We start from the raw sequence: 25,524 nt of genomic DNA, 5'->3' as shown, positions 1-25,524 counted from the left end.
GGTCTCTCTCCCAGCTTGCCGGTGATTCGCAAGGCATTCTGGGTACTCTGTTTGAAATGAGGGTCTGAAAAATCTCCTTTTGGAGGGGTATAGAGCCCTACCCCTCGGCCCTACCCCTCCGTCCCAACAGGTTTTGGGACACTCTGCCCCTACACGTGAACGCGCAAAACGAAGGGGAAGGGCTAAGGGGTAGGGCCAAGGGGTGAAATGGGATTGGGCCTTAATCTCCATGTTGTTGAGATGACACTCACTGAATTTAAAGTTGATCTGATGAAAGCTTCAGGAAGAGTTCATTCAAATACAACATGTGTAAATGGTAAAAAATGGCCACTTAATTCAAAATGGCTGACTTCCTGTTTGGTCTAGCATATCGATCCAAGAGAGTTTTTTGATACATAGGAAAAACCACATGTTCCTACCAATTTTTGTACATGTCGATTAATCGTGGTGCTAGGGCTGCTTTTTAGGGGGCGCTAAAACTCACAGTTTCCAAATGCCTACATAATCAATGTCTTGAAGCCCTTTTGACAAAGTTTGACAAGGAGCAATACATCAAAGTGTAAGACGTGCAAAAAACCAAGACATTTCCTGTTGCCACCAAGGGGCGCTGTGATTTTAAGTCATGATTTCTGTGTAGATGTCATCAGTCTGGGACTCTTGTCATACTTATCCAGTTTGGATTAGATTGGATCATGTATGTCTGAGATATAACAATCTCCTGTTTTGATGGCGAGTAATACATTTTTGACGCCACGCCACCTTCACACTTTGTGCCAAAAAATCGAAAATCTAGGTAGTTTTAATCTCCATCTTGTTTAGATGACACTCACCGAAGTTGACCTGATGAAAGCTCTAGGAGGAGTTTGTTAAAATACACAATGTGTAAAATGACCATAATGGCTACTAAATCCAAAATGGGCGACTACCTGTGGCGTTTTTCATAATGCTCTGTGAGACTTATTTGTTCGTCTGGCCATGATACACTTATGTACCGATTTTCGTGAAGATCGGTGAAAGCAAACTCAGGGGCTGCGTTTGAGGTGGCGCTGTTCAGCCATTTTGCCACGCCCATTTCAAATTACTCCAGAATACGTACAATTTCACCACTTTTGGATTTTCTGCAGACTTTGGGGAGTTTTTGAGCATGTCTAAGGCCTTGAAAAACATGATTCATTTGCCTGAAAATTTTAAATAAACACATCAGTTGCACTGTAGGTGCTCAGGCCCTATTCAGGCACTAATTAGGGACCAGGGGCAAATTCCTCAATAGATAATAATGAGTCAGAGGAGGTCTAAAATGGCTCCCAGGAAAAAGAAACACACAAGGAGGGGGAAAAGGAAGCAAAAGCCCCCTAATGGATGCTGTGCAGGGAGAACTAATGGTGATAAATATATTTGTTCATGAACTGACTACCGAGCAACTCAGAGTAGTAATATCAATAACCATCAAAATCAATGCATTCCATCTACAGATACACTCTTAAAAATGTTTAAAGGTCCAGTGTGTAAGATCTAGGGGAAAGAGATCTATTGACAGAGATTTAATATAAAATAATCCTAGTGATGTTTTCACGAGTGTGTTTCATCTAAATTATACAAATTGTTGTTTTATTTCCACTAGAATGAGCCCTTTATATTGAAATACTTGTTTATTGACATGAGGGGGGGGTCCTCTCTATGGAGGCCGCCATGTTTCATGTAGTAGCCCAGACTGGACAAACTAAACACCCTTTGAGTTTTTATGAAAACTGAAGGTTACCACAGGTTCTCTGTCATGTTTGGAAGGGGAGGATGAGGTGAGGGGTGTTCAGCTGTAACATGCAACTTCACCACTTTATGTCACTAAATTCTACACACTGCAACTTTAAAACGGCTTAATTTAAGACATGGGTAATTGGTAACTCCAATTAAAGTGTTTAAAATGTGAAACCAATTAGTCCAATTATAAAATTCACATTGTCACCACCAGTTGCCCCTAATTCCAGAAGTGATTTGGGCAAATATAGCAAGATCTTATATTATATATAGCTAATGTTCTGGGCGCATGTTCTGCTTCGATGTCGCAGTCAGTCTTCTTGTCTTGCTGTTACCGTTCGTGTCCCATCTCTCAAGTCTTGTTTTGTGATGTTTTGAGTTTTCAGTGTAATGCATTAAACGTGATACCATAAAATGGTGTGCCTTTCGGCATTCAATAAATTTGGTTATCAAAATAAAATATAAAATATTAATATTGTATTATTAATATTAAATAATAACTTTAATTGATTAAAGTTACCTCGGGGCACCACTTAAGTCTAAGAGATTAAGTCTCATAAAAGTACTAACTACAAATTTGGAACTCTGATTAACAATTAAATTAATAACTAAGACCAAAATTACCATCTAGATTCTAGATGCAAAATTCACTTATGCAACATTAATAAAAAAACATTTGTGAAAGAAAAACATTTATTATGAATATAATAAAGTATAAAAACACAAATTACTAACGGTGTACTTACTAAACAAAGATAGGTATGTAAGTATGCATGTGTGTGTGTCTGTGTGAGTCAGCATGCTTTCAAAATGGCGGCTGGCCAAAGAGATAACACCCTTCCCCCCCTATTGGAATGTTTACGACATGTAGAGATAATTAGGTGAAGATTTATGCGTATGTCTGTGTATGTGTTTGTGCCAAGTTAGAGAAATAGTGTAGATTGAAATGCACAGAAAGACTGTGAAGGGCATAACAAACTAACATTACTTTTGAATAACTTATAACCAAAATATCACAACACAAATCAAACTTATAAACATCACACAGAATCGAATAAACAGTCTTGCTTAGCCTAGTATAATTATTAAGCCCAGTTGTGTTACCCGTCCGAAAAGAGGTTGCTGTGCAGTTCGCAGTACGGTGAAATCGTCTTGCTGGTTGTGTGGCTACTGCCTTCGTAGTTCTGTTGCGCTGTGCAGCTCAGTTGCTGGTTGAAGTTCTCCTGCAGGACATTGCGTCGCTGCTAGGAGGTTGGTCGAGTTTGGATTGCGAGGAGGTTTCCTTGGTGAGATGAGCTGGAAGCTGCACCTTTGAGCTCCTCTCGAAGAGTTGGATGGAAAGAGAAGATGTGAGCTGGAGAAGCCAGGCTTCTCCACTCGGCGATGCAGGAAAAGAGGCTGGGCAGCCTTCTCTCCTTGGAGGGATTGTAGAAAGAGAGAGAAGATAGGGGAACAGGCCTTATATTGGCCCGGTGACCTCACAGGTCATGGGGCCCAGAGTGACCAATAGGAGTTGAAACTTGTGTCCCTGGGGTTTTTTCACACCTCTGTGTGACGTTGATGCCCCCTGGGAGACTGAGTTCCGGAGGGTCTGGTTTTCTCCGGAACAAAGGGACATGCGGCTTCAGGCTTTTGACTGCGCATATAGGCCGAACTTTGGTCTCACAAAAACCATGTCCCAACATCAGGTATCACCCTCGTCTAGTTTTTCATTCACAATGCAAAATTGTCTGGATCACACTTATGTGCTTTGGATCATTGATAACAGCTCAGCACTGCTGCAACCAGAGGTTAACGGCTACAACTCACTCACCTAAAGCCGGGACGTTCTTCTCTAATTACTATCATCTGTCCTCTGAAACACAAAACGGGCAGGTATTCCCACATCGCTAATCCATCCATGTAAGAGAGGGAAGTGAGGAGGTGTATGCACGAGACTGAAGAAGCGTCCTTTCAGACCCCCTCTCTCGTCCATCATACTGGCAAATGTACATTCCCTCCGAAATATAAGGGACTTATTCCATGCCAAGTGTCAGGTGGATAGGGTCTTCAGAGACGCCTGTGTCACCGCTCTGACTGAAACCTGGCTCAATGAGGCCTGCCCAGACTCTGAGGTCAGTCTTTATCATTTCACCTTGTTGTGGCGGTGTCTGCATTTTTCTCAACACAATTGGTGTAATAACATCAAAATCCACTGCACAGTCTGTACTCCTGATGTGGAGACGCTGTCATTACACCCCTTCTTCCACCCCAGGAATTTCCCTACTGTGGTTATCAGGGCTTTAAGGATTCTCAAACAAAAATAAAAATGGCAGTCCCGACGTCCACGGTTTTGGTTTGCGATACGAGAAGTCGAAACCGCGACACGTCTCCCTGCCCAACCCCACATGCTGCCACAGCAGCAGGTTCAGCCTTTTGTGTGTGTGCGTATGTATGTTCAATCACACCCCAAGAGTGTCAAGGTCGGGGGGGATCATCTGTTTTACATTTACAAAAGTGCGTTGTCACCGCTCGGGAGCAGACCATTCGTCTCTAAAGTTGGAGTCAGGAGGAAATCATCTGGTGGATTGTTTATTCCCTTTGTAGTTTCCCTGGAGCTGCTGGCGGACTTATGCCCGATTGACTGACCAACTTGACCATCGACGTGAGTGCCCTTCACATATTGTCTATGGGAACGCTGTTATTGAAGCAACATGGACGCTTCCTTTACTCAGTTGTTGGTCTTTGAAGATCAGCAATTAAACCCGAAACAGATTTTTTTTTGTTGGGCTTATCGGGGAGCCTGAAACAGACTTTATAAAGTTGAGACTGTGGGAGACACACCCTCTTTCCTATTCTTTGGTTATTTTTGTTTACGTAGTTTTATGTGAAGTCAAGTCTAACATGTTCTTTAGTGTTTTCTCTTTTCTGATGTTTTGATAAAACATAGAAATTTCCCCTGGCTTTTTCTTACACTACATAACCCCTCAAAAAAAAAAAAAAGTATGAACCGAACTGCAGCTCAAAATCCGGGGTCCAAACCAAACCGTGGATTTGGAGTATTGTTACAGCCTTAGTGGTTATCATCTTTGTTTATATCCTACCTGATGCTAACACATATTTAGCTGCAAGGCTAGTAGCTGATGGTTTGTGACTTTAATTGCTGCAGACTAGAGGGTGTTCTGCTCTCTCTCCACCAATATGTGGATGTTCCCATAAAGAAAGATAAGGTTCTGGGTTTGTGAGGCAGCCAGCATGGGGACACCTTTTTAATTTTTAACTATTTATTTTTCTATTTTAGGGGAGTGTTAGCTTTGAGCTGCACCCAGACCCGGGAGGGTAATCGCCCATTGCGGGTTATATGCCTTTCCTCTTTGGACCATTTTCAGACTGCAGGTCAGGGAATCTGTCTGCTATGGGATGGCATTGTTGTTTCTTTGGGATTGCTTGTTATTGTCCTTATGGCTCCGCCTACTCCAGCCTCACGTCCCCCTCTAATGCTCAAGATATCTGTCCATTAGTGATTACAGATGGTGAGGGTGTATTATACTAAATTGTATGTAAAATGAGCACCCTACCCTGTCAAAAACCTTTTCAGCATCCAGGGTTAGAATGATGGCTCAAGATGCAAATGCTTTGCTTTTGATTTTAACATTCGTGGTATTTGGAGCACTGTGTTGGGTCTTTGTTTGGTTTAGGGATGAGTGTTATCACGGCCGTATTCATATGGTGGATAAATTTGGGATTGAGCAGGATTTTGGAAATCATTTAGAAAAATAATGATGAGAGAAGGGACCAGAAATTCTTATAAAATTCTAATGGGTATCCATCTTAACTTGATGACTTATTGTTGGGCATGAGTACTTATTGCATTCTTCAGTTCGTCTAGAGCAAGGGGTTTGTCCCAATTCTCTTCCTGGGTTGGGTTTAGTCAAGGGAGGGAGACATTCCTCAGAAAGCCATTTGCGTCTTTGGGTGTTGTATAATGGTTCCGGGTGTACAGTTTGGAGTAATGAAGTCTCAATGTTTCATTTATTGTAGAGTGCTCTTGTACATTGTTTTCAGAGGTATATTTAATTGATGTGATGTTAGATTTTTCAGTTTGTTGTTTGCAAAGAGTTTACCAGTTTTATTGTAAAATTCAAAAGGTTGATGGAGTCTTAGAAGGTTGTATTCGATTTGTTTGTTGAGGAGGTTATTAGGTTTGTGTTTGGTTCTGAGTAAGTCTTTGTTGATTATATCTGTAGGTCTTTGAGAGGCCACGGCATCGAGTCTCTTCACCTCCAGCTGTAGAAAATGTTCTCTTGCAGTTTCCTCTTTTCTTTGTGGAATATGCTATTATTCTGCCGCTTAAAACTACTTTTGCTATTACTCAAAGAGTGCATTATGTCTGTGGTGTTATTAGTTGCTAGAAAGTTTGCCCATTCATTTTAAAAATACTTTATAAAATCTGGGTCTTTCAAAAGTGAGATATTAAAGCTGCATCTAGGTGGTGGGTGTGGGTCTGTTCCTGTTAGTGATTTAAGGGTGATTGGAGCATTGTCTGAGATAGTAATTGGGTGGATGTTTGATTCTTTTACTCTATGTGTGAGTAAGATATTAAGTAAACCTTGGCTTGTTTTAAACTAAGGGATGGTTCAGGGCTCACTTAATCCAGCCCTAACTATACGCTTTATCGAATAGGAACATTTTAAGTTTAACCTTAAATGTAGAGATGGTGTCTGCCTCCCGAACCCAGAGTGGGAGCTGGTTCCACAGGAAAGGAGCCTGGTAGCTGAAGGCTCTACCTCACATTTAACTCTTAAGGTGTTTTCAGACATCACCAGAGAAATGGGTCCAGAGTTTACCCAGAGTCTGCCTTTCACACATGCACAATGCAGCGGGAGGTAATATGCACAGACACATTCACAACAGCAACAAATCCTCTGCATTATTTCGGTGAGAGGTGGAGCAGCAGGAAGTGACGTTCTAACTCCACCGCGGAGATCACGTGAATGCGTTTATGGTACCCTGACACAGTCGTCAGCTTGTGAGGGAGCTGGAAAGCATCCAACTCACTGAGGTGAAAAACATACTCACACCCACATTGACTGTAAAGTTTTACAACACTGATTAAGACAGGAAATACGTTTTTGGTATATTGTGCTTTTATTTTGTAACCCCTACTAACCACTCTCTCTTTGATGTCTACTTACGGGGTGTGAGTACACAGATATGAATGCAGCCACCGGAGTCCAGCAGTTGCCAATTACCTTGTTAGGTTAATCAGGGTAGAGAGAGAGGAGGGCGGTAGAAGGGACTTTTTTGCTTAGTTTGTAGTATTTCTTCAGTTAATTATGCATTTTCTTCATGTTTTAAAGTCATTATGGGAGTGTCACTGTGTAATGAGGGAGGGCAGAGGCCATGGTAGAAAAAGCCAGGGGAGAGGTCAGTGAGGGAGAGAGAAAGAGGGGGTCAGGTTGACTGTCTGCTCTTCTCTGCTCTGCTCTACTGCTGAAGTCTGCTGCACCTATGTGACTTCTTTGTTGTCCAGTATTCTATTGTCCTTGTGGTGAGACATGTGGGTCTTTTTTGTACCCTTTTACTCACATAAGCAAAATTCAGAGCTCTTGAACCAAAGATCCTGGCTTGTCTGATGCTCCTAACTTCTACCACCATGCTTTACACCTCAAGGCAGCTTGTTTCATCTTTTTGTAGAGTTTAACCACCATCAAAACCCTACAGAGCTCTTATCACCACAAACTGTCTAGACATCTTTGTTGTTGTCTTCTACGTGTGTGTCACTGCTATTTTTCACCCGTAGATATTTATATTTTTGTTAGTTTATTCTTTATTTTTGTGTCTGTCGCGCATTAAATTCATCATTAACCCTCCCACTCGCTTGTGGTGAATCCAGGTGTGTTCTCACTTCGAATTCGAGGGTGAGTAGAACAGTTGTCCTCTAACCAGAAGGTTTGTGGCTCGATTCCCGGTCTTCTGCATCTGCATGCCGAAGTGTCCTTAGGAAAGTTCTGAACCCTGAATTGTCCCTGAGAGAAAAAAGTGCTGCCTATAGATGCACTGTGTGTGTGTGTGTGTGTGTGTGTGTGTGTGTGTGTGTGTGTGTGTGTGTGTGTGTGTGTGTGTGTGTGTGTGTGTGTGTGTGTGTGTGTGTGTGTGTGTGTGTACAGATCATTTACAAAACTAAAGTAGATTTTACGTAATTAGCAATAAGCATGTGAAATGAATACTGAATTAAAACCATTGAATTATTAATGTTTTATTCTTCACCTGGTAAGTCTGCCCTCATATCTCCACCCACTGCAATTTTGTTCTTTTGTTTTAAATGCTCAAATCAATTGCTGTTCCTTCTTCCATTTGTGATTAATTGCAGGTTTCAGAAACATCCTAGTATGCTACAATACCTGTCTGCCTCAGATGAAGGATCCACCAGTAAAATAAATGGCAGCAATTAACTGAAGATTTCCGACAGGGGTGCTTCCCCTGATCGGCTGGCTCTGCCATTTCCTGGTTTACTGGCAGTTTGGGCATAGCTGACTAAAGGAGACAAAAGTTCCCCGTCTCCACCGTTGCAGCTTACATTCCTGCTTGCATACTGGGTAGGTCTGGAAGAGGTCTTTGAGGCAGCTCTCAAACACAATTTACGTTTTTTACATCTTTTGTATTCACAATTGCTTAATTAAATTATAGCCACAAACTAAATTTGTGAGAGTAACACCTTACCTAATTTGAGATGGCTCTGTCATGGAGTCACCAGGCTCTAATTTGGAGTCATGCAGCTGTGGGATATTTGAAAGATTGTTTTCATCCTCTTCCTCCTTGTTATGCCCAGCCTAGGAGCAACCTGTGCATAACATAAGTAGGCTCCCCTCTTTCCCCACTCCCAAGTATGACCAGTGCCACAGCAGAATTGCAGTCCAAAACCATAGGTGATTTCTTTTATCTATCAAGTAGTAAACAAAACGTCAGGAAGAGCATAGCCAAAAAAACAAAAAAAAACAATCTACAGTATAATACCAAACTAACTTCCCTACATCCAAAAGAGACGAACAGCAAACGAATGCACGGTCGTGTTGGGAGCCAGGAAAAAGACAAAGGCAACCGGCATCGGCAGGTGAGCTTTTTAAAGTCAGCTCCATCAGCCCATCCTCCAATCACCTGCCGGACCAGAAACACAGACACAGAAAAAACACAGAGCAGGGGAACAGCACCACCCCCAGGCAGGGAGGGAGAACAACTGTTCTATGACTCAGCGTCATAGCTATCCTCCTCTTCCAGAAATTCAAGCCGTGGTTTATTAGCAGACATCCAGCAGAAGTGGAGAACTCTTTACAGGTGTAGACAACAGTTTTATTTTATGAACTAATTTTAGTAGTATTTTTAAATATGTTATACACACCTTTTCTTCTTACATGTGCTTTCAGCGTTCCGTGCGACAACTGTGTGCCCACAGATTTAGTAGATGCTGAGTAGGACATCTGTGTGCCAACATGTGCCAGTTTATGGCTGAACTACGTCTCCAAAGCGTCAGTGTGGCAACCTGTGTCTCTGTATTGTTTCATGGGTCTGTTGTGATAGACAATACGAATTTCAGTCAACAGAAATAATTATGTTTGCTATGATTAACTTGCTGGTAGATCTAAAACAACAGCTTTCGAGGCTAAAAGAAGACGCGTACAAATAATTTTGTTACTGTCCTGTATCAGAAGCTGCAGCATTGTTGACTAAAGAGCAGGGTGAATCTGTTTTCACATATTAACTCCAGACATGGTGTGAAAGTGTCTCTTGTCTGTGTAAGACACTTTCTCACATGCTGGAAATAATGATGATAGCCTAGATGTTTTCAAACGTGTGCACAACATGTGAAAGCATCAGTGAAAGCAGTGAATTTGAATAATTGTGGCATAAAGCAAATGTAAGGAGGAGTCAGACTTTTGTGTTAAGTGTACGATCATCGTGCTGCAATCCAGACTCTGCCTTAGAAAATAGTAATAATAGTACTGTAACCCAGGTTATTTTCTGTAGTTTACCCAAATTTGATTAATTTGCGTAGTGAATGTATAGGGCGCCCTGCCTATGATATACAGTACAGGGACATTAGATATATTGTGAGAGCTTGTTTCTGTTTCTGTTTGTGGTGAGATACTGGATCACTCAGACATTTTAAATTACTAAATTGCTTTTTCAGAAACGAAAAATGTTTTGAAAACGCGGGTTTAGTCTTTCTATTGTTTAAAATCTTCATTTTAAACGTAACTTTAGCCGTCAAATATATGTAATGGAGTATAGAATACAATAATTATCTTTGAAATGTATCAGAGTGAAAGTATGAAGAAGCATAAAGTGGTACTAACATGTTGTAAAATAAAAAGGAAATCTTTGAGATTTACAGTATTTGTGACATTGTGTAGTTTAAACTTTAAAGTAAAAGCCCTAGGAAATATCACATTTATACAGTTTTTCCTGAGTGAGACCCTGAGGTCGTAACCTGTCATTATGAAGTGAATTAAGTCTTAGGAAACGGTTAGTTTCTTTTCAATATCAACATGAATTTAAAGGAAAAACTGTGAAATTTCTTTTTCTATATTATTTATATCAGAATGTCCTGATATTGTCTGACCCTGAGGTTGTGACCTGTCATTATGAAGTGAAATAAGCCTATTTTAAGGGGTCATCAAGACTAGAAAAGTGATATATATATACAGACCATTTACCATTTAAATGTAAATTTTGATAATTAAAATACTGAATAGCTGGCAAATAAGCAAAAACCTTAAAATAATGTAAATACAAAAAAAACACCACAAAATAATAATGGGTTAGGCAGTTTAGATACTAAGGGATACTTGTCAACAATTTCACTTAAATTGTTTGAAAATATATATATATATCTTTACAAACATTTGGTTGTGCCACCTGACAGTTTTTGGGTGGTGATGTTGAAAATACTGTAAATAAATGAATATAAGCATTTTGAAAACTTATTTAACAAAGGAGACTTGATTAAACACATTTGTCTGGACTCAAAAACATGTACTACATCTATATTAAAAAGGCTTTTAAAAAATACCTTTTGAAAAGCTTAAAGGGAACAATTTTAATTCTGTCATCTCACTATTATGCTGATGGAGGGGTGGGTGAAGTGTTTGAGTCCACAAAACATTTTAGGAATCTCAGGGGTAAACAGGGTTGCAGCCAAATCAAATACAAGTGAAGTAACTGGTGACTACTTCTTCAGACGTAATAAAACAACAGAAAAAATAAATAAAATACTGCTCGTGTGGTGTCATCCAAGTGTCCGTAAGCTCCAACATTCAAATTCGAGTTGAAAGGGTGTCATTTGCACCATGTTTTGGCCTAAATGTCAACTGATATCGTCCTCTGGGACCCTGTTAATGTTCATACATACACACCGGAAACAGGCAGACACTGCACACAAGCTCTCGCTGAAGGGCACACGTGAGGTGCACGTAAGCATCGCTACATTCACTAGCATCGCTACTTCCATAGGGGACTTTTAGGCTTAAAATATGGTGTAAATGACGCCGTTTCAAGTCGAATTTGAATGTCGGGGCTTCAGGATACTTGGATGACACCACACTGTGGCTGAGGGGTAGAGTGGTCGTCCTCCAACCTGAAGGTCGGCAGTTCGATCCCCAGTCTTCCCTATCTGCATGCCGAAGTGTCCTTGAACCCTGAATTGCCCCTCATAGAACAACAAAGTGCTGCTTATAGATGCACTGTATGAATGTTTGTTTGAATGGGTGAATGTAAAACTGTATGTAATGTAATGTAAAGAGCTTTGAGTGGACATCAAGACTAGAAAAGCGCTATAGAAATACAAAACCATTTATCATTTACACAAGCAGTTACGAGGCATATTGTGTTTTTTTCTGTTTTATTATGTCTGAAGAAGGAGTCCCCAGTTACTTCAATTGTATTGGATTTGACTACAACACTGTTTACCCCTGAGACTCCAAAAGTGTTTTATGGACTCAAACACTTCACCCATCCCCCAATCGACATAGTGGTGAGTTAGATAATGAGGGAATTTTCATTTTTTGGTTAACTCTCCCTTAAATTTGTCATTGACCCAACTGTTACCTGTACAGAAAGATCCCATCCTTTCCAAAAAAGCCACAAGTAGTGGGTGCTAAAGGAACCCAAAATTCTAGGCAAAGACCAATCACTGGCTCCCTCTCTCCATTATTTCTCATTCCAGGAAATACTCCCTTATCAAAAACCTGGTAACTGATTGCAACAAAAGGCAGCTGGGGATGCTTTGTCATGGTCTCCTTCTTGGCAGCCCACCCACCAGCATGTAAGTCAGTGGTCATTGCACAGTGAGGGAGAATAAAAAAAAAAAAACGGTTCAGAGTGAGGCAGTGTTTGATTGGTCACACCCCCTTGTCTTTGTGTGGCGCAAAGGATTATGGGTATCCCTAGACTGAATGCACATTTGTGTGTGAGAGGGTGAGAACCGAGAATGACGATGTGTGTGCGCGCGCGTGTGTGTACGAGAGAGAGAGGGTGCAGAATACGTGTGAGAGAGAGAGAGAGAGCGAGAGAGTTGGGGGGGGGGGGGGGCGAGTACGTTTGTGAGACAGACAGCACAACGCTGCCATCAGAAGCTACACTGAAAAGCTCACCAGTGGACTTTGGTTTTAGTATAGGAGTGGATTACTAACAGCCAAGGTATGAGTCTGTATGTCTGTCTTTCTGTCTGTCTGTCTTCATTGGCTAGAATGTAGTAGCAGTTGCTGGTTAGTATTAGCAGCTTAGCGTCATAGCTTAACATAGCGAGGCAGTGTGAGAGAGGGATAGATGGAAATGTGCTATAGCAGAGAGAAAACAGGTTTAGAGAAGAATGAGGAATTGAAGAAAGGTAGGAGACATAAATGGAGGGTGAGAGCGAGAGAGGCAGCCAGTGAAGGGCGAGCATTACAAAAAGGGGGAGGGTGTGGTTTAACACGGTAGACAAAGGCGCCTTGCTAATTGTTTACTACCACTGCTTATAGAGAGACATGGACGATCGATGCTCTATCATTCTTGCTCTTTTTATTATCTCACCTCTGTGTTCCCATTCTCTACATCACAGGTGTTTTTTGCCAGCCTGTCTCTTCCTCCGCACTATTTTCCCCGTCCTGTAAGCTCTTGTCTGTCTGTGGGGTGGCTAGTGTAGTGGAAATGGAGGGAGCATGGCTTTAATCTAACGCCTGCTGCTGCCACAAAATGTCTCCTCTTTACGTCGAGCAGATATACTTGTGCTGATGCGTTCTGACAAGCAACTCTCAAAGTGTTTGTGATGAAGTACTACAGTATGATCTGTCTATAGCCATTTTCAAACATGAACTCTGGACATGTCCTCACAAATGGGTCCGGACTATATCTTTCACACATGAACAAGCAGGAGACACTCCGCTTAGACACTTTCACAACATGGGAACTCTACGAAACATTCAAGTGAGGGGTGGACCAGCAGGCAGGGGCAGGACGTATCATAGTAATTCTGCTGCGGACATTACATCTTTCTTATACAACATACTGGCGTCTGCCCTTATAGTTAAAAACTCTTAACATCTTCGTTCGTGTCTATTCTTTTTGTTCTGCTCTTGCTGTGTGCATGTGCAGGATGTGTGAACGCAAATGTCAGAGTGAGAGGCTCCGTAGTTTCTACGGACTTTCTCCGCCTTACTTCCTAGTATATAGTCCGTAGAAATTCAGGAGAATTCGATATGTGAACACAGCCACACAGTGCCAGCGTCTCCTTAGAAAATCATCAATTAAAATCAAAGTAATTAAGGTCTTAAATTGACAATTAATTTGCTGCAAAGTATTAAGTTTGCGGGCGGTACATTTAAGGCTCATAGGAAAATTGTCACGCAGTGTCCTACTATAAAAACATCTTTAAAACTTGAGGACAGTTTTATTTTTCTAATAGCAAAAATCCAATGGGTGTTGATTTCTTCTAGGCTGAATATTAAGTACTCATGCTGGCAGAGCACGCCACATGTTATGTAATAGAAAACTAGTTTTATGTTCAAGTCAAACAACAAACCTACAAATAGTAATAACAATGGTGTGTGTGTGTGGCCACTTAGGCACCTCAGGAGTAAATCTTTCGCAGCGAATAATTCCATTGTCCAGGCAGGCGTCACGTTTTGTGTGGTTTATTTACATTTTTTTGCAAACAAAGCAATGACATCTGCTGTGTCTCTTGCTCCCCGGTGCCTGGCTGCCTATGCCCACCTAACCATATATATAATATCACCTGGTGCTCGGTACCTTCAAAACAACAGCATAAACTACCTAAACTAAATACAAATAGCTAAAACAATATTACCTTTTTTACATTGTTATTTTAAAGGCATAATCTAACATGTTATATTAAACAAAACAAAAAATTAAACAAACAAATCTATCAAAGAAAATGTTTAGACATTTTTGGGTCTTAAATTACATTTATTGAGGTCTTAAAAAGCATTAAATTTGACTTTAAAAATGTCTCTGCCTGCTGCTGTTGTGAACACGTCTGTGTTAGGGGTCTAACTGTACACAAAAATCACGGTTCAGTATGTACCTCGGTTTTGAGGTCACGGTTTGGCATGTTTTCCGTACAGTAGAAGGGGAACAGAAATCATTAAACTGATTTTCTTATTTCTTTTTATTCAAACCTGTTTAGCTATGGATGTGTCTGTCTTACCTAAGTAATTTTTACAAAAATAAAATAACAAAATAAAAACTCACAAATAACTAAATAAAAATAGTAAAATAAATATCCATTAAAGGCATAGTTCATCCAAAAATGAAAATTCACTCATTATCTACTCACCCCTATGTCGATAGAGGGGTGGGTGAAGTGTTTGAGTTCACAAAACACTTTTGGAGTCTCAGGGGTAATCTTTGTTGGAGCAGAATCCAATACAATTGAAGTCAATGTTGAGGGCTGGTATGATGTGACTTGCTGGCTGAAATGCGGACAAGAGGGAATTTCGTAACAGGGCTTGATTACTTCCAATGTGTGTTTGAACCCTGCGTTCTCAACAGCAGAGAACAGTTGCATATTTGCTGCTATAAAAACACCCATCGTTATTGCTTTGACACAGTCTGAATTATTTGCAAGCGGCAAATTTAATGCTGTGGGGAGCTGGGTTTCCACGGAACTCGTTTTGTTGAATGATATATTGTTCCAGAAATTATTATGATAAATTATATTAGGATAGGACAGAGAAAATAATTCAGAGGAAGAGACAGACTGGCAAAAAAACATTTGTGATGCAAAGGAACAGAGAGGGAAAATAATCTCCCCCTCTTCTCCCCTCCCCATATATCTCTCTCTTCTCTCCCCCCCTTTCAGCCCAACTCTCTCCTAGTTTCTCTTCTAACCCCAACCGGTCGAGGCCACATTGAGTCTGGTTCTGCTCGAGATTTCTTCCAGTTAATGAGGGAGTTTTTTCTCTTCACAGTCGCCAAAGTGCTTGCTCATTGTGGGAACGGTTGGGTTTCTATGATTTTTAAGGTCTCGATGTTCTATGTAATGTGCCTTGAGATAATGTATATCATGATTTGGCACTATATAAATCAAATTGAATAGAATAATAAAAAGAGAGGGAATGATGTCATCATCTTGAAACCATTTTGTACCACTGATTATAGCATAATAACCCTTTCAAAGAACAATGCACTTTTATTTCTTGAGAATATTCAGTCTGACATTTGAATATATATATTATATTATATAATATTAAGATAGCCTAAATAAATAGAACATAAATATAATATGCCACACACAATTAAAACAATAAATTAAACGGACTCCTTGGCTCTGTTAGCGAAAATGTATGATTTCGAGGATTCGCCACATCCATGTGTATTGTCCAGTCTGCATCTAACTTCACATGTACGATGAGAGTCACTATGTTAACACCCCAAGGACAATATTTGGCAAGTGACGCCCCCTACAAATGTTCACTGGGGGTCATCCCATTCATTTACATTCAACTAGAGAAATTAAATTTGGCACACGTGTATCATGCCAAGACACAAAATCCTCCTGCCACTCTACGCCACACTTGACAGCAAGCTGTCTTTTTCGGGTATAAAATGCAAATTTGGCATGATTCTGAGCTTTTTCACAGGTGCTACGAAATCCTACTCCTCGATCAGATTCAATCTGATCGACTTCAAATTAGGTATATGTAATGAGTGGGATTTTTAGATTAAGCCCCCTAGCTTTGACGGGAAGTACCATATTTTATACGTTGACATGATTCGCGTACCTTTTTCATTTGATCCACCTCAAATTTGGTCAGGGAAGCCTTGAGACATTGGTGACGCCATGTTGTGCCTCTTAGCCTTTATGTTGGACCACAACAAACAGGAGGTGGTTGTAATGTCACTGCACATTTGCCTCAAAACTTGACATGTATGATTAGATTCACTACAAACACACCCCAAGTACAATATTTGATGGTGAGGCAAAATAAACCGGAGCTGGCCAGGAAAGAAACAAAGAGAACTGTACTTTTTCATGGCTTGGGTTGTTAAAGCCATTACATTAAAGCCTTCAGAGATTGTTAGCTGCAAACTGTGTAAAGCTGATTTCACATGACACAGCAGCACAACAATCACGTGCGTGCGTGCGTGCGTGTACACTCCCAGACAGCGCGCAGCCGGTAATTGACTTACTTAAGTTTCTGTGTCCGCCTCCAGTCTGACCTGCTTTGTTTTAATATTTCGTAAACTAAAATATATTTTTTTAAACTCTTAGGCTGCAGCTAAAGGTTTTTATTTATTTCAAAGATGGCTACTTCTTATTTTATACATTTCCCACAAATATGGGGAGGACTCAAATAGGCCTGCATAGTTCTGTGTTTAATTTATTTCAAAGTAGGCCTACACATTGTGTATTTTGTTCTCCTCTTCATAAGAGTTTGGTGTTTTCCTTTGTAACAGGTAAAAATAGCAATAAAATGTCAACAGTTTTCGTTATTGTCGTTCTATAATTTCATAAATGCAACAAACTATAGTTTTTATTATATATAGTATAACTATATATAAAACTTTATAAGCTGTGTTATCAAATATGTTTTGTGGCTCCAGACAAATTTTATTTGGGGGAAGAGGGGGCAAAATGGCTCTTTTGAGTGCTACATATACAACTAACTTTTTTTTGTTTTTATGAAAAGTCGTAGAAATCTAAACTGGAATTGTCATATAAATGTAGCTGGTTTATTTTTTGTCTGATTAATAATCGGTTAATCGAAGAAATAATCCACAGAGTAATCGATTATGATAATAATCATTAGTTGCAGCCCTACATTCAACTCAACTAAAAATGGCAGAATGAAGAATGAGCAGCTAGATATGTGTAGAAGGAAATGCAATGCTATCAAACTGACAAATCACAGTTATGGACTGCATTGCCATGTTAAATATTCATTAGAGAGGTGCACATCAGGCTCCGGTATGCACCTACACTTCAGCTACGGCATCTTTTCAATGCAGAAGTATATTAGACTTTATGGTAAAATCTTAATTTGGCTCTTATATATGTTTAGATGATCTGGCAGTAAAAGAGAGAAAATATCTTAATTTAATATTCTTTCTGGTAATTGTTAGCCAAGATTTCCCTTCATTGGGTAGATAAAAGTAGGGATGTGACAGGAAATTACGAATTAGAGTGATGACATGACATATGGAGGATGCCTCATCATGCAACAGGGTCAGGTATGAAGTATTAGTGCAACATTAAGCTTAACTGTCTGGCTTCTGTCTTTTCACAGGTGATGTGTCACCCATCAGTATGTCCCCTATCAGCCAATCGCAGTTCTTTCCTTTGGGAGAGGTGTTGCTATTGGCTATCTCTGCGATGAACTCTGCCCATAGGCCTGTCACTCAGGAGGCCCTAACTGAACACCTGCAGACATGTTTTCCAGGTAACACCAGCTTACACACCACCACCAAGCAACAGCCAGCCACCAGCTTATGCCTACTGATGCTTGAGAATGGCCCTGAGATTTTTGGGGTGAATATGATTGAATATGACAATTATGATTATTAAGAAATTAATTTCAATTACATTTTATTTGTATAGCGCCAAATCATAATACACATTATCTTAAGGCACTTAACAGCAGGTCAAGACATCTGCCTCGACCAGTTGGGGTGAGCAGAGAATAATGGGGAGGAGAGAAGAGATGGGTGGACAAGAGGGGAGAGAAGAGAGAGAGATGGGGGGTGGGGGAGGAGAGAGAGACCAGGTACAGTTGTGTACCCTCAGGTTTCAGCTCTGACAGACTAGTTGTTATGATGGTTAGAATTTTATTTGTAAAGATCTCATGAAATCATTCCTCCTCAGAGTTAGAAGAATAGATGGATAAGTATAGTGCTATGACTCTCTGTCAGCCTGGCTACAGTGCTGAATAGAAACCTGGAGTTGTTCTTATTTTCAAAGGGAGGTTCTGGCATTTCGGAGTGCTTTCCTGTAATTTATCAGGCTATCTTTCCAGGATAGGTGAAAATCATCTTGGTTGGTGTAACACCACCTCCTCTCCAGCTTCCGTGATGTCTGTTTTAAAACACTCATTTGAGAATTATAAAAGGGAGCTAATCACCTCTGATTTACTTTCTTCTTTTTCAGCGGGGATACAGTGTCTAGGGTTATTTGTAATGAGGTTGCTGTTCTATTAACAAAGTTATCAACTAGTGTGGGAGTGGAGTTTGGATAACTTTCCTGTATTGTACTGACACATGGCTGTGAAGTAAATGTCGCAGGATTAAATTCTTTAAATTAGTTTACAGTACATTGTAATCAATAATTGTACATTTAAATGTGATTAAAAAATTGTCAGACAGAAGAGTTTGGGGGAAATATTATTACATTGTCAGAACAAGATCAAGAGTGTGTAAAAAACAATTCTATTAATTAAATGCTGAACTAGACTAAGACTGTCATTGGCAACATCTACATGAATGTTGAAATCACCTACTACTATGATTATCAGTGTTAAGAACTAGCTCAGATAAAAATTCAGAGTAAGGGGCAGGTTGACGATATAATAACCAGATTAACTGGTTCATGTGATTTCAGGCTTGGATGTACCAGGCTGATGAGGAGATCTTTAAATGAGCTATAACTTAGGTCGAGGGTTGATAGATAAGTAAAATTTAAAGATTGCTGTGAACCCAGCCAGGTTTCAGTGAGATAAAGTAAAACTGATGGTCAGTAATCGGATCATAAATGAGTCGGGATTGACTGCACTAGATATTAAATTAAAGATATTCAGATCATTGTCAGAAGATGAGAATAAAGAGAGAGCAGCTCTGTCAGGTCTCACTCGGCCTCCTCCCAACTTAATTCTACTGTGGAAACTCTTAGTTATCACGTTTGTCCCGGGTCAAATTTATCACTATGATTATTTGATTATATAAAAGAATTGCGTAGCTTATTTATGATAGTCCCAGAACCTGAGGGGAAAGTAACACACACTGACTCCGCTGCTCTCTCTCTCTCTCTCTCAAAGACTCAGCTGACGTCTCTGACAAATGATCACTGTCAGTGGACTGTATGGCTCCCTGGTGCCTGCCCCGGACTTGGTGGCGCTGTACCCCTTCTCCCTCGGGCTGTGGAGCAGCCATAGACTGCTTGCGTCCGTAGCCAGGGACTGTTTGTTTATTTATCGCAAGTCATATCGTTATCGCATGTCACATGTTTTTCCTAATATCGTGCAGCCCTCGTTTGAATGTATACTCCTCTCCTGTTTACTTTTGATTTCATTCATTTAGGTGTTTGGGGGCAGACACAGTTTGTGTGAGCCCTGCTAGGGCTGGAATGGCTGGGAAAATGTGATTTTTGAACGCCTTAGGATGCTAGAAGTCTCACCAAATTTGACACAGATCTCAGGTTGGGTGAAAAAGCACAGTGCCCCCTGAAACATAGACATCACCAACTATAAGATGCTCAGATGGGATCCTTAAGCTTACCTTGACATTTTTAAACCATATTTTAATTTTTTTTTTTTGTTGGACAGGAAGTCTGCCATTTTGATTTCCTGTGTCACTTTTCATTTTACAAACAAGTTTTTGAGGTCTTAAAGGGATATTTCACCCAGAAATGAAAGTTCTCTCATTATCTACTCACCACTATGCCGTTGAAGGGTGGGTAAAGTGTTTGAGTCCACAAAACACTTTAGGAGCCTCAGGGGTAAACAGTGTTGCAGCAGAATCCAATACGATTGAAGAAATTAGGGACCAAAGTTTCAGACATAATAAAACAACAGCACAAGCACAATAAAACACAACATGCCTGCATACTGCTCAAGTGGTGTCTGCAAGCCCCGACATTTCATCGTTCTACTTCTGCAATCTCCGTCTGTAACAGTCCATATTTTATTGCTTTATTATTGACAAACCACTGTAGCAGCAACCAGCCTGGACAAAAAGCAGAAGTTTATGAGCTAATCAACCATGATCCAGGTTGTAAGGCATCAGCGGCAAAGCCTGAGATCAATGAAACAAGAGGCACTGACAAAGAGGAAGTAAAGGGCTTGGCCCCCAAAAACGGCTGTGTTTCCCTTCCCATCACTCCTTGTTCACTGTGGCATTACGGCTGTGCAGTCTTTCTGTATGAACTATCCCTTTAAGCATGCATGAAAACTGACGAAATTTTGCACAGATGTTTTTAGTAGTAATTTCTTTGATTTGATATCACAATTGACCATAGACGTGTCACTGCAGCTCAATAGCACCCACAAATACTTTTATAAAATTCCAATGAGTAGCGGGATTGGAAAGCTCATGAAACTTTGCACATTCATCAAGATTTGCTCAATTTAGTTTGTCTCAGTTTGTCCTTTGCCACAATGATATTATAGCATTATAATAATTACCCTAACAAAGAGCAATGAAATTGTATATAAGAATACACAGTCTGACATTTGAATTAGAATAAAAAATATTTTAATATCCTAAATAAATAAAACATAAATATAAAAAACCACACACCACCAAAATTTTGAATAAAATGGACTATCTGGCTCTGTCAACAAAACTGCACTTGAATAAATATTTAACATTTGGAACATTTTGCCCCCTCCCAGTCATTCAACAGATGGGTGGGTGGAGCCTGCCATGCACAGACAATCGCCACCAAACCTTTTTACGCCTGTGCGGAAGCACACATGCAGGTGATGAGTTCCAGTAAGGAAGCTGTGATTAAACGCTGCAATTAAACACAACACTGAAGATTATTTTTAAAGATACAGGTGTCATTAATTAAAAATATGTAAAAGAAAAAGTTAAACAGCCCAGTTTGCTTCAGTGAAAGGGCAAACTGTTTACACCAGGATACTTTCCCTGGGTTGTTTTGGTTTTTCGACAGTAAATGAAGGCAGCACCAAAAACAAAAAATATTTTTGCCCCAGGGACCTGAGTGTGTGAGTGTGCATTCCGCCTCACTCTAGGAGAGGAGATAAGACACAACTCACTAAAATATTGTTATTTTATGTAAACAACGGGAAAGGGTTTATATTAAAAGGTCAATCCATCCTTTTTATGAATCGGTATTGGATCATTAAAATGAAGATCAATTTTAATCAGAGGATAGTTTTTTAAAACCCAGCCCTATGTCCAACCAACAATTCAGAAATCAGGAAATTTTGATGGGGCAATGAAATAAAGAACAGAATAAAGTTGACTCACACTCAAGCAATTGTTAAATACTCAACAGTTCACACAGAGACAATGGTCTTCTTTGGTATTCACTAGGTTTATCATGAGCAAACAACAACAGAGGAAACAATGATGCATCTTGATGTATTTCAATGTATCACATCCACAAATTCCTATATTACTGCACATGGCTGCTTTTTTATGAGTTAATATTAGTTAATAAAATCAGTCAAATATGAACTCTTTTTTTATTTAAAACGTGCTTTAAAAAGTATTACAGACTGTTACTGTTATTACAAGTGTGCTGTAATTTACAAAAAAGGTTTTCAATTTATAAATCAACAGTAAGTCTGTGACAGTGGGCAGTGCACTCCACACTGATTTCACATTCATTCAGTTTAGACTTGTGTGCGGCACCTAAGGCTTAAAAGAACAAACTTTGATTATAGCCTTTACTCTATGAAGATGGCCCTGCCTGGCCCCCCCTCAGCAGCACCACTGCACTGAGGCGCATTACTCTGCTGGTCAACAAGTGATTCTGCTCCTCTGATGTTTTCTAATCATCACACTTAGAACTGATCTTTTTAAATACCTGATGAATTCATATTTATGTTCCTGGATAAACAGGGCATTGCTTCTTCTGCAACAATGGAGTTAAAACATGCGCTGTGTCTAAACCCTGATGTCCTGACTGTGCGCATCACATTACGTCTCGTGTTGTTAGCAGGTTTAAACATGTGTCTCTAAACTCTAGAGCGAATCAAACCAACACAAAGTAAACGTCAGTCCTATATGTGTCCTAATAACTTGTAATCAGCGATGGTGTTTGTTGAAGTGTAAAGTGAGCCCAGGTCAGAGGAGTGAGGAGGATGCAGACTCTGACAGAGACTCTGACTCAGGACGACCGGATCTTTAATGAAAGTCTGTCCTGGTCCTGAAGCAGCAGTGTTATAATTATTTAGCGACGGGACATCACTAAAAACAACATGAATCATTATTTTCTGTCTCTGCATCGTTGCAGAGTCGTCCATGTCGCGATGCATCTAAGAATCAAGAAATGTCCACAGCTCTGTGCTCATCACTTTGCAGGAGACGTGGAGGGAGGGAGGGTAGAGACTAAGTCTAATTTCCCGACCTGATATTTAGATTTTTTATTATCATATATATATGTTGACAGGGAAGCTGTGCACAAACAGGAGTATAATATTCATTTATAAAAAGAAAAGAAAAGAAAAAGCACCCCAGGGCACTTTATCTTGAGGAAGAAAAGAGGCAGGCCCCTTTGATGTCGATGTGTGCACGTGTATGGTTGCAGAGTAGAAGTTTGCCTGCCCACTTATAGATCCTGGCTTTTAAGAGAGGGATTCTAATCTTAATATTCTTATTTAGCAGTTAAATATTGTGGTAAATGTGTAATCATCTGTTGTTTTTTTTACATTCTAGCCTGTAAAACAGACAGAGAGAGTAAAGCTTCTTTCAGACATGCACTGAGCTCTGCAGTTAAGGACGGGCACGTGTGAACCCAAATGTCCTCGCCTGAATAATGCGGAGTATTTGATGCTGTTGTGAACACGTCTATGCAGAGAACCTTTGCATAGACGTTCTGTATTATGTTCTGTATGTGTGAAAGACAGACTGCGTGTAAACCGTGTAGCCATGTCTCTGAATTTTACCCACAGGTCATGTTTAAAAACGGCTTAAGTGGAGAATACCATGTGTGCCCTATCTGCCCACAGCTGATGCCCATTTAGGGGAGGGGCCCTGTCTCCTGTAGCTGCTGCTGCTTTGTGTTGAAGCAGCAAGGCTGTGGAGAGAATGAATGGTTTGGGGGATGGGCATATCTTCAACCGGACTTTTTACTGTGAAAGGTTAGTTTTTTAAGACGGTTTGCAATATTCATAGATTGGGCCTTCATAATTATGATCTCTACATCTTGAATAGTTATATATTGTGTTTTTTTGATGTAATATAAAAATGCAATTGTTCTGCCTATTGAATTCAGTCCTGCAGTATTTAGTTCAGAGCCAATGTCTCTGAAGCACAAAGGTCAACAGTTCAGGGGTGGGGGAGGGGAGAGCACAGGCCAACCGCCACCTGCTAACTCTCCCCGAGTGCATAACATTATTTGACTTCATCTATATGTTGAAGTATATGTAAAACTGTCCACATTATGTACATTCTTGCGAATTTGAAATGAAAAATCTATTTTCAGACTTTAAATTTGGTTTTAATCTGAATATTACGTTAACTGCAGGAGTGAACTCCTAAAAATATTTTTAAAAACAAATGCAAGTAAGGGAGACTTTAAGGTGCACTAACAATGCGCTTACATATACTCCACTACTACATACTTATAATATACTTATACCTATGAAATATACCACTAATAGAGTACAAGTACATTTACATTAGTATATTTAATGCTTGAGCATTTATAATACACATAATTGTACTTAAAAACTCCTCAAAATGTATAAGGGAGATTATTACACATTACACTTGTATACTTAAGATGTGCTACTGATAGAGTATAAGTCCATTTACATTAGCACATTTTTAAATATTCTTTGAGCATTTCCAGGACTCATTGCATTACATTAAATTACATTTCATTTAGCTGACGCTTTTATCCAAAGCGACTTACAATAAGTGCATTCAACCATGAGGGTACAAACCCAGAACAACAAGAATCAAGAAAGTACAATTTCTTCAAAAAAGCAAAACTACAAAGTGCTATAAGTAAGTGCCATTTAAGTGCTACTAAATTGTTAGTTTTAAAATTGTATTCAAGGTATAGTCGGAAGAGGTGTGTTTTTAGTTTGCAGTGGAAGATGTGTAGACTTTCTGCTGTCCTGATGTCCATGGGGAGCTCATTCCACCATTTAGGAGCCAGGACAAAAACAGTCGTGATTTTGTGTTTAGCTCGCAGTGAGGGAGCAACAAGCCGATTGGCATTACTTAACTGTTATCTGCTAAAATGTGAAGAATGTTACCAATACTATATACTTCCAATTATGTAAATTGTGCCTCATTCTGCTGTGCCACCCCTCACCTGAATCCTGTGGAGAATTTATAGCTGTGAACGTGTCTGTGCAGAGAACCCCCTGCTGTGTTGTGTGAAAGGCAAACTCCGGAGAAAGTCCAGACCCAACTCTCCGGAGATCCGCCGTAGGACATGTCTGAAAACGGCTTTAGTGTCCTTTGTCCTAAAACAACTAACATTGCAGTGGTGGAAAGGCACAGTGTGGAGGTGTGAGTTGAGCTTTATAGTCCCTGTGATGTCATGGCAGTAGGGATCCCCACAGGGGTCCTCTGGCGCTCATCTAATGGGACACCAGAGATTGGACTCAGGAAAAACGTCATACTCGGGTGTAAAATGCAAAGCCTGATGGGGGTGGGCACATTTCTGTCCTTTCTTTGTTTGGATTTTCATCTAATTTAGTGTATTAAATTGGGAGTATTACTTGGTAGTACTTGGGAGTAGGGTTGCAAAATTCCGGGAATATTCAAAGTTGGAAACTTTCCATGGGAATATACGGGAATTAACTGGAAATTTTGTGGGTAATTTATACTAACTGTATTTACCTTGTCATATACAGACATAAATATAAACATTTTGTTTTGTCATAAGCTGATTTGAGCCCTGAGGAAACTTTGGGCACTTGACTATATGCTTCTGCATCTTTGTGGCATTCTTAACATAGGTCTTTGCACAGTATTTGCAAATGTACACAGCCTTTCCTTCTACATTGGCTGGGGTGAAATGTCTCCACACATGAGATAGTGCACGTAGCATTGTTCTGTAGAATAAGATGAGAAAAAAGCTTGTAAAAAACACTAATGCAATGCCAGAGATATAAATAGTTAGCTAAACAATTGGAATCGTCTTTAAAAATATTTTACAATTGATGGATAAATGAATAGAAATAGGCTAGATGAACAGATGAACAATCCTCAATCAGCATGCTTATATATTTTCCCCAGTAATATCATCAAAACTTACCTGACTAGTTCTTGGGCTAATGCAGTAGTGTGGCCTCAATAGCCCTGCTGTAGTGTGCAGGATGCTGGGAATTATCTGTGCATGTGATGGAAGAATGCACTGCACATGTGATGGAG

The 25,524-nt window shown here is 39.9% G+C and overlaps 1 protein-coding gene across 4 annotated transcripts in view; it reads left to right on the top strand.

Annotated features, from left to right (window-relative positions):
• The window catches only part of LOC117769674 (storkhead-box protein 2-like), a 91,421-nt gene that overhangs the window by 58,650 nt on the left and 7,247 nt on the right, over positions 1-25,524 (top strand). For 3 of the 4 annotated variants that reach the window (XM_034598747.1, XM_034598746.1, XM_034598745.1), the window contains one exon: positions 17,520-17,672. In XM_034598747.1, coding sequence (XP_034454638.1) covers positions 17,520-17,672 — 153 coding nt within the window. Of the gene's footprint in view, positions 1-12,041; positions 12,430-17,519; positions 17,673-25,524 lie in introns of those variants that run through there. The other variant, XM_034598748.1, reaches the window with a different exon arrangement.

The sequence above is a fragment of the Hippoglossus hippoglossus genome, chromosome 10, assembly GCF_009819705.1.
Source record: "Hippoglossus hippoglossus isolate fHipHip1 chromosome 10, fHipHip1.pri, whole genome shotgun sequence".
Lineage (NCBI taxonomy): Eukaryota > Metazoa > Chordata > Actinopteri > Pleuronectiformes > Pleuronectidae > Hippoglossus > Hippoglossus hippoglossus.
The sequence above is the reverse complement of the archived record's forward strand: the minus strand, read 5'-3'. Positions and strand labels throughout refer to the sequence as shown.